General features: G+C 39.3%; 1 protein-coding gene across 1 annotated transcript; it reads right to left on the bottom strand.

The window, feature by feature from the left end:
- Window positions 1–3,069: 3,069 nt before the first annotated feature.
- Window positions 3,070–10,055, bottom strand: LOC116782508 (stromelysin-1-like). The gene is given in 10 exon segments (XM_032679260.1): window positions 3,070–3,276; window positions 4,912–5,097; window positions 5,280–5,339; window positions 5,341–5,369; window positions 5,878–5,928; window positions 5,931–5,999; window positions 6,324–6,472; window positions 6,564–6,678; window positions 6,681–6,804; window positions 10,005–10,055. Coding segments are annotated over 10 exon segments (1,041 nt in total).
- Between the last annotated feature and the right edge of the window lie 1,434 nt (window positions 10,056–11,489).

Raw genomic sequence — 11,489 nt, 5'->3', positions numbered from 1 at the left:
TAACCGATAGCATCATGCAAAGTCTTTCTACATCCTACTGGGGGAGATCAGGACAATCCACATGAAATGAATGTCAATGGATGTTGTCTGGTCTTTTAGATGGTGGTTTTTTCCCAGCCCCAGTGGTCCAAGGTTTCCTGTTTAATCCTAGCAGTTTCTTTTCTGTTGGTATCCACATTTCGGACTGCAACAATGACCAGTAGCTTTGATTAGTCTGCTTGTTTAACTTTGAAATATCTAAAACTGGTTGAAAGTAATCCTAGCTTTAGGAACAAAAATGCTCATCCTCATGGACTCCTGGAACCGAGGTAGGGCTCTGTGTAGGGTGATGTACAGCATGACAAGTGGAAAGAAGATGGTGGAAATAATAAGCCATAATTTTGTATCAAAAGTAAAAACTGCATTGTTGTTTGGTAAGCTAGCCAGCCTGATGTTAAGTACATACATGTATACTCATCAGTATGTTAAATACTGTTCTGTTATTTACAGAAACACAGATCATGCAGGGTCTGAAGTCTACTGACTAATGCTAAAGTACCTGTGCATTTCATATATTTATAAAAGTGTTTCTAGAGCAATAACTCTACATTCGTTTCAACACCATTACAGATTTCATTTCCTTAACATGGAAACAAGAAGTCTGTCTTTAGGAAGCATGTAACTCTCTTCTTATCAATGTGAAACTCAAATAGCTTTCTTCCACAGATGAAATAAAGGAAGTCTATAAAAAAACCAGACAGCAATAAAACCAGGTGAATTATGATACTGCAGATGTAAAGATTAGTACGATTTAACAGGATCCAGAAAGAACTCGAAGTAACCTTTGGATACAATTATGCTGCCAAGAGGATCTACTCCCAGGACTAACCTCTGCAAACCATTGTACAGCAGCATGGGAACACCTTCCATGGCAAACCAGCCATTCACACACTGCATAATGTGCTGAGTCCCACAAGATGACAATACAAAAAATGTGTCTTGAGTGTTTCTTCAGTTTAAAACATCTGCTGGTACACATCAGCTGTGTTGAAACCACCCAGAAGAATGCATTTCTAGCCAGCTGTGTGCCAGATACCATGCAGGGAAGGAGATATCCAGCCTGGGGTAGTCACATCCACACTGCCCTCTGGGAGTGAGGTCTACAGCTAAGGACCCCCAGCACCAGATGTGAGACTTGTTTTGGAGGAAGATGTTATCAATTGCATGATTTTCTATGAAACAATTAGCATGTATGGGTTTTGATAAGGAACATATGAGGAACAAGGAGATAAATGGGAAGCTGTGACATTTGGCAGTGTGGGTGTATCCTTGAGTCTAGATCAGCATCTCCCTGTCTAAGCAGTATTCACCCTCATGTAGTGGAGTTAGTGCCAACTGGGACTCAAAGCAGTCCCATTTTATGGTAGAGGGCCATGCTGTGATAGCTTTGCTCACAGCAGGTAAACCTTATGTTATTGAGACATCACTGTCTCGGGTAGTGCTCTTCATGGTGTGATGTGCACGTCAACATAAATACAGGTATATCTGTCCCTTAGAGACAGCCTTCCCAGATCTGAAGTTGTCAAAGGGGTAAAGTGAAGCATGGGAGCATTATGTGACTGTTTCAGGGCTTTACTGGTCATCTTGAGGGCTCTGAGCATCGTTTAGAAGTATCTTTCTCTGCCCAGGCTCTCTCAACCCTATGATTGAGCATTTCATACAGATTTTATTAAGAACAGTTACTCACTTTCATGTTGAAAACCAGCATCAATCTTCCCATTAATTTCTGGAAAGGCATCTCTTATGAGTAATGACTTTCTATCCATAGACTGACCTCTTTTATCATAACAGAGAAAAATGATAAACAACCTGGAGTCAATGAAAACTGCAAACAACTCATGATTAAATAATCTCACCTAATTACCTTCTACCTGTCAACAGGTAACCGCATTCATTAAAGATTTTCAGTATCATTTAGGTAGCATCAAGAGAGACACAATTTACCATAAATAATTATTACTCTAGTAGCTGCACTGGAAGAATTGCTTCTTTTTACTGCACCTCAAGATACATCTAAGAATACTTAATATTGGAACCATTGTTTTAAATCTGCTTAATATTTTTTTCTGAGGGACCATGCCTAAAGGAGATAATATATTATAAAAAGATTGCTTTCGTGTCATGACTCTGTAAGAAATATTTATCAGGAAAAAAATCTGTGGTTTTTTCCTGAAGTTGTAAGTTATTTTAAGTCATTTTATGTAAATACAGCAAGTTATTACATCTTTAGTAAAGTCCATTTTATCTATTAATGCTGGAATAAGAAGGCTTCTGAAAGCCTTCCTCTTCTGATAACTTTGCTCAGCAAGAGATTTAATGGTCAAACATCTCATCTGAAATCATTCAGGCTACCAGAATTTGACTTAAAACGTGGAAGTCTGATTTTCTGCTTAAACTGCAAATACATGTCTGAATAGTTACTTCAGGGTGATCTCTGTATGCACAATGACTTGGGCATTGTGGTGACAGGTAGAAGAGAAGTTTTGTTATTCATCTACAAAAGTTAAGGATAATTACTGCTTTCATTACAGGAGCACCTCCTTTGGCTGTTAGAAATCTATGTCCTGTAAGAAAAACCTGAGCAGTAGGGACTGAATTGGAAAGAGAAAACAATAACCATGCACAGCAGATAATTCTTTGCAGTACATAGCATTTATCAGCAACTTTACGAAACTATCTGTTAGTGACTGGAAAAGGGTGGGCTTCTCCTTCTTACTCCACAGAAACATTTTTATATAAATCGTGAGGTTCTGACTGATTTCCTGAGATGACTTATGGAGCTGTAGAATGGCTTTTTTTCCCAAGGCAGATAAATGAAAATAAATAAATCAATAAAATATTCAATAGTTATATCGGTTAAGAGGAAAGCTAAAAGCACAGTTTCACCTCCATTTCAAATATTTTTTTCATAGCCAGTTGTGTCACTGAAAGAGATTACCAAAAGTGTGTGACTAATGCATCCTAAATCATGGCAGGATATTGATCATATGATTATGTTTGCTTCTGTTTAGGAAAGTATCACAGGAAATATTACCTCCAAAATTTGTCCACTATGAAGTAATATGTTTCCCCCTCATTTTCATTATAAAAAGCAGCATCAATTTTGGTAAGATCCTTTGAAAAGCCCATGGTGTAGAGTTTTTTGGGGTATCCAGGAAGCATGGTATCTCCTTTCACAACCCAGAATTCATTCCCTATGAAGAAAAGTTGATGATGACATATTATCAGAATCTTCTTCTGGGAATGACATAATCCCTTCCATGAAAGGTAATCTTTTAATGGAAAAATACAGAGATAAAATAACGGTTACTTGAAAATGTTCTACATATTAGTTCTAGAGTCCAAAAAAAAAGCAATCACGTTTTGTGAAAACTGAAATTTCAGTCTTCCTTCATGTTTATATGGGTTTCCCACAAGTTTGGAAGAAGCATGGGGTATCATTTTTAAATTCAATAGATAATTTCCCAGAAAGAAAAAAGTCATTGCATTTATTTTGGCAGGGAAACTTTTCTGTATGGATATTAAAAAATAAGATACATTTTCTTTATCTTAGATAATATTTTGGTTATCTCTGTGATTGAAACACACTGATTTTTAGACTAAATTCAAGCTTGTTGGATCCTACAGAAAGAGCTTAAATAGTTTTTAAGCCAGACAAACTTTCAAGGCTAATTGGAAGACAACATGTGAAAATAGAAAGACAACATTTTTCCTTTAAAAATGATGGTTTCATCTTCAGAAATTTCATATGCATCATCGACACCAGGTGGCAGCCGTAGCCAGAACAAAGATATTAAATTAAAGTCAGCTGTTCTGATTGCAGGATGTTTGCGCCAAATATGTCTTACATAAATATAGAACAGGTTTTAAATAAAATTAGGTGTTCACACACACTAATTCATGAAACCTTATCATGGCAATCAGGGTAGGATTTATCTGACTCTGAGCAGTCACATTAAGCTCCCCTAATCTTAATATAAAGAAAGCTAATTCCATGGTGGGATTGCTCTCATCTTGATCCAGACATCTAAAATAGGTCAGAGGAACTGTTTGGTCAAAACATTTGTTTTCCCTTACGCAGAAATGGAGCTTAGAGAGACCTGGAATCACATGGCTGGTATGGGGTAAGACTTTGGGAATGAAGCCCACTCTGGGATTATCAGCACCAGTTCAGAGAAACAGTCAGTGTGCGTGAGGCTCTTCTGCAAAATAACACTTTACTGGCCTTGTGGACTCCAAACTCTGAGGTCAGAACTTGCTTCAATGTTGATTTTCAAGGAGGGTCTGAAGCAGGGGAAGCACAGCGCTATCTCGTGAAAAGAAGGGGAATCATCTCCTTTACCCTTCTACTTCAGACCTTGGGATGTCATGCCCTGGAAAGGGACACTTTGAGTTTAGCACTGAATCTATTATCCTTTCCTTTTATTATTATACAAAATCACCACTACAGAGGTTCTTCAAGTAGGTACTGTGTCAAGACTGGTAAACCCTCAGCTCTCTCAAAGCAAGGACAGCAATGAAGGTGTCAAGTGTCCCAGAGCTGGAATTGTGTTTTGCTGAAGCTGAACTCTCCCAGATGCCAAACACTTGGGACTTGCTTACAGCCTAAAGTGAAAACAGTCTGTTTGCAGAGGAGCCATCTTTCTCCGCCCTTTTCACAGCATGTCCTGTTCCATAGGTCATCTTCCTTCTTATCCTTTTCTCTCTTCATTTTTCCAGCAGCCTCTTTATGTTTGTTTTCCATCTCTTCTCCTGATTCCCTGTCTTGCCTTCCTGTCTAGAATGGTTGATATTCTGGCTAAAGTTATTTTCCCATGCTGTGGGGCATAATTTAAAAAATGATACCCAGCTATTTTACTACTAGAAGCTGACTTTCTTGTCTTTAAAAAACATTATTTCTCCATGGAAAGTGGTGACAGCATCAAAAGTTAAATTGGGGCCACAGGTGTTTGTCAGTGCAGGATCTTTTGGCTCAGTTGTGTCTTTTATCTCAGTAGATTCCCTTTGATCATTGTATGTGTTAGAAGATGGTCCTAAAAGAAGCAGTTTATGGAAGAACTTATAGAGAGAACTCATTGAGGTATACTCAGTACACAAAAATGTCACTGTAAGGCATTCCAAAGTCTTTGAAATTATAATTGCTAGTTAGTCAATAACTGTGAGTTACCATAGAGGTACTGAATGTCAGTAATATCATCCTAATGAAGAGGGAGTTCTGAAGGGTCTAATTTCCTGTAAACTGGATACATCAAAGCATTGGGGTCTTTGGAATGGAAGAGTCCCAGTGATTGGCCAAACTCAATGGGCAGCAACATAAAACAGGTTTGTACCTGAAAACAACAAACAAAACATATAATAGGAGAGCTGCATGTTTTCATTTCTTCTGAATAACATTGAAGGGCATAAGGCAGTTCAGAAGCTTTCAGAACTGCTTGCCTAAGCAAGTGAAGCTCTCGTGGGAAATTCAGTTAGAGATGAAATTCTGGTCAGAAAGAAAAATAATGAAATCATTATAGCAGAGTACAAAGAAATAGCCTGTAGATTGTGTAGAAGTCAGTGTGGGAGAAGGACTTTGTGCAGGTGATATAACTGTTGGCAAGAAGGAAGCAGGTTGGAGGAGTGGAGAGAAGGGGGCCCCCTCCCAAATAATTCTCCATCCAGTGCAGCCCTTAACCAGAGGGCTCAGTGGCGTTTTATAGCTATGGAAACCAAAGAAAAATGCTCCCCCAAGTCAGTAGCAATTTAAGCACTTCGTAAGGAAGAGAAGAGACAGACACTGCACCCTTGATTTCATGTACAACTTGCTTCAAGAAGGGCTTGGAGAACTTAATTTCTTACCCTCTATACTTTTGGTCCAGGTTTCATCCTCATTGAAGTGAGCATCTCTCATGCCTTGCTGGTTGCATAGGCATGAGCAAGGGATCATCCTGGGCCATAAAAGGGGATGAAGTTATTGTGATCTGAGGAGCAAATTCCATACAGAGCTGATGGGGTGTTCATGCACATACTAGGTAGAGTACGGTAGGCATAGATCCAGTGAACTACAGGCAGCTCCTTGTTTTCCCTCTCCTTCTCCTCATTTGCCTCTATACCCTCCCCCAAAGATTGTCAAGAATTATAGCCATAGCACCTTGAGCAAGAACTGTGTTTTCTGTCTGCTTGTTCAACCTGACTCTGAACTTCACATGTGCTATTCATGGGAAGAAATCATTAGCATTTCAAGCCAACTGCTCCAGACAGGCAGTAAACTGGCAGTAACTCAAAACGGTTGCTTGGAGTTTTACCTCTGGCTGCAAAGGAGATCATTATGTCTGCATCACCTCTATCCTTCTTCATGAATTTCAGTGGAGTCACACTGCTCCAAACACTTAATGCTTTCTTGATCGCTGCATTGACATCTGCTGGATGCAGGTCTGGTGTGTAGTTTAGTATCCTTCAAAATATAAGACAGAAAACCAACTGTGTTTTTGCCACTTGCACTGTGGAGTATGTCATCTTGACATGAAGAATTCCACTGTAATTACCTGTATGTCAGAACTTGTTTTGCCCATTTTGGCTCTCCTGCCAAGGTAGAGAACCCAGCTATGTCAGGGAATCCACAGTGACATTTCTGTACCAAGTCCAAAGTGCCAGAATCTGGTATTCAGTCACCTCCAGCCCAAAGAATTCCTGCATTTCTTTCAGTTTTTGGTTCACTGGGCTATTACTTTTCCAAACAAGAGATTCTCCATCTTTCTTAAAGCTATAGTAATTTTCAAGATACTTCTAATGAAAAAAAATAGATAATTTAAGACAGTAAATGGTGTTTGCTTTTGAAGCTCATAAGATATTATACTAAGACCATTTAGTCATGTGTGTCTGCTACTTTTCTTTCTGTTCTATGGCTTTAACAATTGTGTTTGTTAAAGCCTGTGTGAATATTTTTCCTCTTAATGACAGTTTTTACATTTTATTATCACTTTTGCAGTTAACTCAAAATACATTTAAAATTAGTATTTGTCTAGCATTTTCTGATAAGATACCCTCCACTTACTCTGTGCCCTAGGGTTACCCAGAGTCCTTTATAAGAGGTAGTTTGGAATATATGACTGAATATAAAATTTCATCAGTATTATCCCATTTCCCCACATTTTTGACAGAAATAATTCATCAAAAACTCTAACTTATTTTATGAAGACCTATGTTTCACAGTACCACAAGTCACATAAATAACTGTGTTTCCACCTGAACTGCAAAACAAACCCAGACTGACTCAGGAATTTAATTGTTTGTAGAATCAACAAGCAAGTGAATACATCATTGGGTTTAATTTTTCTCTAAAAAAGGATAAAGCAAGATGAGTTGGGGCTAAAGAAGCCTTTGTCATCATGATTACACCACCCTTCATTTTCCCCACCACCCACCATTTTGAGAACTATTCCATCATGTTATTTATTCTGTAAGCTCCTCAGCCACTGTTTACTAGTTACAGAGACTACAATGGATGCTCAACAATTGCTAAAGATCTTCCCAAAAGCTACCTTCCTCACCCGGATAAGTTGCATGTCTTCTTCCTTCTTCTGTCTTGTATCTACAGGAAAAGGACAAGAAAGTGCCACACATAATAACAAGATAAATGGGAGGTTCTTCATTCTCAGTTCCCCTAAACTTTAGAGAAGTCTTTTCTGTTGTCTACCACACACCTGCTTCACCTTTGTATAGTACTTGTTTGCTGTATAAAGCTTTCCCTGACTCATTGATGCTCAAAATTTCTAGTTAGCAACAGAACATGCAAAACAAGGATTTTATCATAAAACAGACTGATACTGTCTTTCATCCAGTTCCACCCATGTGCAGCTTTTGTAACATGGAAATATGATTAATGAGAAGATAATAGACCTGTAGTTCATTTTAATAAACTTATTAATATTTTAGTTTTCAAAATCTAGTCTTACTCTCCAAAACCTAAAGCATATCTCTTTAATGTTTTCCATTCAAAGTTAGTATTGATTTCAAAAGGGTTGTTGAAGTATCTAAAGGGAAAAACATACACAGAAGGTTATACAAGAAGCAGAAAAATTGTGTTCTAGGTGTTTGGTTGGTTTTTTGATTATTTGGGGGTGGGGTTGTGTTTTTTGTTTGTTTTTACCTTTTTTTTTTTCAGTTTTATTTTGTTTTGTCTGCAGTTGTTTGTACAGGAGCATGTACTTTTGGAGGTTATTATACTACCACCATCTTTCCCTTTGATATAGTTCTGGCAGTGCTATAACTCCCTGCTTGATGAAGCAGTGCTTTGTTTATGCAGTTTTTCTTTAATACAGTTCTCACGTGGATGAAACTTCCTTTTGTGTGGAGGAAAATGTGGAATTTACAGAAAGAAATGAAAAAAAATTCTCCCAGAATATGTAAAAAGTATAAAAATTGAGCCAAGATGTTTTTGTGCTACTTTTATTCAACACTTTTTCCACTGTTCTCAGAGAATTGCACAATGACTTTGTATTTCACAGTCTCCTTTTATACTTACTATAAGGTTTTATAAAGCGTGGGAACAAGCTGAGCCAGCCTACACCTGCATTCAGTTAACTAGAACCAAAAAAGAGGGTCGACCTTGACTGAGCACTGTGGTCTCAAAGTGGAAAACTGCTTAATGGTCTGCGTGATTGGATGCATGATTTACACTGTGATTGAAAACAATCACAGAATGGTAATGTGTGAATGTGTGAAATCAAAACATCAGCTCAGCAAAATCCTGGGAATTCTAGTTAACTGCATGTCAACACCAGGTGTTGCTTACCCGAGGAGGTTAATAAAAGGGAAGCACAGAGAGAGACCTGTGGAGAATCCCAAAAATGGAATAGTGTGTGTGTTTGCAGTCCCATTCCTTCATCATCGGTAATAAAGAACTGAAGTTTTCTGAATCAAACTGTCTGACGGCTGTCCTAGTCAGAGGAGAGATTCCTCTGTTCTCTATGTCTGTCACTGGTGGTGAGAACTGCTGATACTCAACAACAGGTCCACTCTAGCATTGGGTCCACTTTTCCACACCCAGTCAAGTCACACCCTCCACGAACTGCCACAAATGAGGATAAAGCAGTGGTGATGGTGAAGTCCCTGGGAATCCTGAAAAGAGATGCTTACTGCCATTGAAGACAGTCCTATGTATCTGAGATTTCTTTGTAGGGCTGACACAGGATTTAGGGTACCCCCGCAGAACTGCAGGGAAGGTGGGATGTTGCATGTGCAGAGAGATAAACCCCCTTCCACAGAGCTGTGAAAGGAGAGGTTATAGTACACTTGAGGTATTTACTAGAATTATTTCCTCCTGAAGAGCACTGTGTTGGTACCAGAAGGATCCCCAGAGCACAGGGTGCCTGTGGCTGTCAGCAGGCCGGACATCAGGGACTGTAGGCCTGGGCAGTTGAAACAAGAGCAGTCCCTGGCAAGGCCGATGGGACTCTGCAGGGGTTGTCTGGTCACTGGAGATGGAACTCGTACCCTAAGAGCAGATACCTAGCTGAAACATTCCCCTTAGGGCAGAGACCCTCTCCCTAGCCCTGGAAGGAGGTGGACAGGCTCAGGAAAGGGCCCAAAAATGGGGCAGCTGAGCCCAGGGGAAGCGATCCCCTGAGGGAGGTTTGATGACTCCCCTCACATGGTTATGTGAGGTGACTCTGAGTGGGTGAGAGGAATCTAAATATTGGGTGTAGAGTTCTCCTGTGCAGCTTACACACCCACAATACCTCTTTGCAGAAATAGCTTCTGGGACTTATATCCCCGCTATAGACTTCCAACATTTTTTCTCTTCCCATATTATCTCCATGTATACTAGAAGAAAGAAGAAGCTTTTCAGCTGGCAGTACTTGATAAATGTTCCTCACTTATCTTTTTCACTAATGAGAGGGCCTTTAGAAGCCATCAAAACCATATAGGAAGCTGTTGACGAAATGTATAATGTTTTCTGATTATCGGCCTTCTCAAACACATACTTTTGCTACTCTGTCAACCTCTTTCTCATTTTGCTTGATACTATTCACCATTGTCCTCAAGAGATCAATAACCTAGAATATGCTTTATGAAGAAAACTATATAACCACAGAGATCTTTGATGTTGTCCTTTGAGGTGGCTTTATTAATAACTAGTACAATATATAATGACAATCTATTGGCTTGGGTTAAAGAAGTCAGTGTGAAAATTGTTATGTTCTCCTCTTTTCAACCTGTGAAAGTGCCTGGGTAAGCTTCTAAGATTGCCCTTTTCTCCCCCTCTTCTGGAGTCAATCTTTTGCCTTGGATGTATTCCCATAGCCCCAGCCCCTCTTGGCTGTACCCACTGGCAAGAAGTGTTAGAAGTTGCTCGTTTTTTGGCAAGGTTATTGCTAGTGCACAGTTTATATATTTTAGAACTAATGCATACTGCAGTATAGAGAAAAGCAAAAGAACATCTTGTAGAGCCTCAACAGGACATATAAGTTGAATTGTTCTGCAAAGTCAAAAGCTTAACTATGTAGAGCTTGAAACTGCCCCACTCTGCTGCCTTATGTACCCTCAGTGTCCTGGCCAGGCTGGACTCTGGTAATCCCCAGTCAAAACCTGGGAGAGCAGTTCTGTGCACAGGAAGCTTCTGAACTGCAAATGTGTGCTGCCATGAGCATTGCTTAACTCAATGCCTTTGGCACCTCATTCCTGGCGATGCTGCAAACTCTCAGGCCTGGCAGCACAAACCTAGCCTCAGAAATATGTATTGCTGACAAAGATGAGTGTGTGACCTACTTCTGGCTTTTATATAACAGTCTTCAGCATGGTAATGCTGATTCACTGATGGGGCCCCCCTAGTTCCAGTCAGTTTGTACACAGGTCACTGTTGCTCTTTGTTGGTGAAGTCATTAAGGCATTTTTGCCTGAGATTTCATGTGCAAGAGATTGGGTCTGGGTCAACAGTTGTGCTGTCAATAATTTCAGATGTAATGGGTTATTTTGTGTGCCTCTTTTTTTTTTGTGTGCCTGGCCTCAGGCTTCAGGGAAAGTTCATATTCACAGAGGATAAGTACTTGAAATTATATTTATGGACAAATTTCCCCTTCTGGTACCCAAGAGGCTTTTAATTCCAGCAATCATTTATGAGTTATAAGAAAATCATGGTTACAAGAAATCTCTTGCCCACTAAGTGTAGCCAGGCAGCTCCAGCACTCCTGTTTCCAATCTCATTTGAATTATATTTTTCATTTGCCAGGAATTTCATTGCTTTTCCCAAACCAAAAGTAATGTTCTTTCATTTCAAAGTTTAAGACATTAAGAAAACAGAAATACAGATGGAAATTCCATGGTTAACATTTGTCACCAGTCCTCTTGTCCTGGTGAAATCCATGCCATATTGTCTTCTATTTATCCTCCAGGCTACACTTTCTAGATTTTCCTTCGCATCCAAGTAAATATCACTCATTTTTCAGATACTGGGAGTTTAAGCTAATTAA

This window comes from Chiroxiphia lanceolata, chromosome 2 (assembly GCF_009829145.1).
Source record: "Chiroxiphia lanceolata isolate bChiLan1 chromosome 2, bChiLan1.pri, whole genome shotgun sequence".
NCBI lineage: Eukaryota > Metazoa > Chordata > Aves > Passeriformes > Pipridae > Chiroxiphia > Chiroxiphia lanceolata.
The sequence above is the reverse complement of the archived record's forward strand: the minus strand, read 5'-3'. Positions and strand labels throughout refer to the sequence as shown.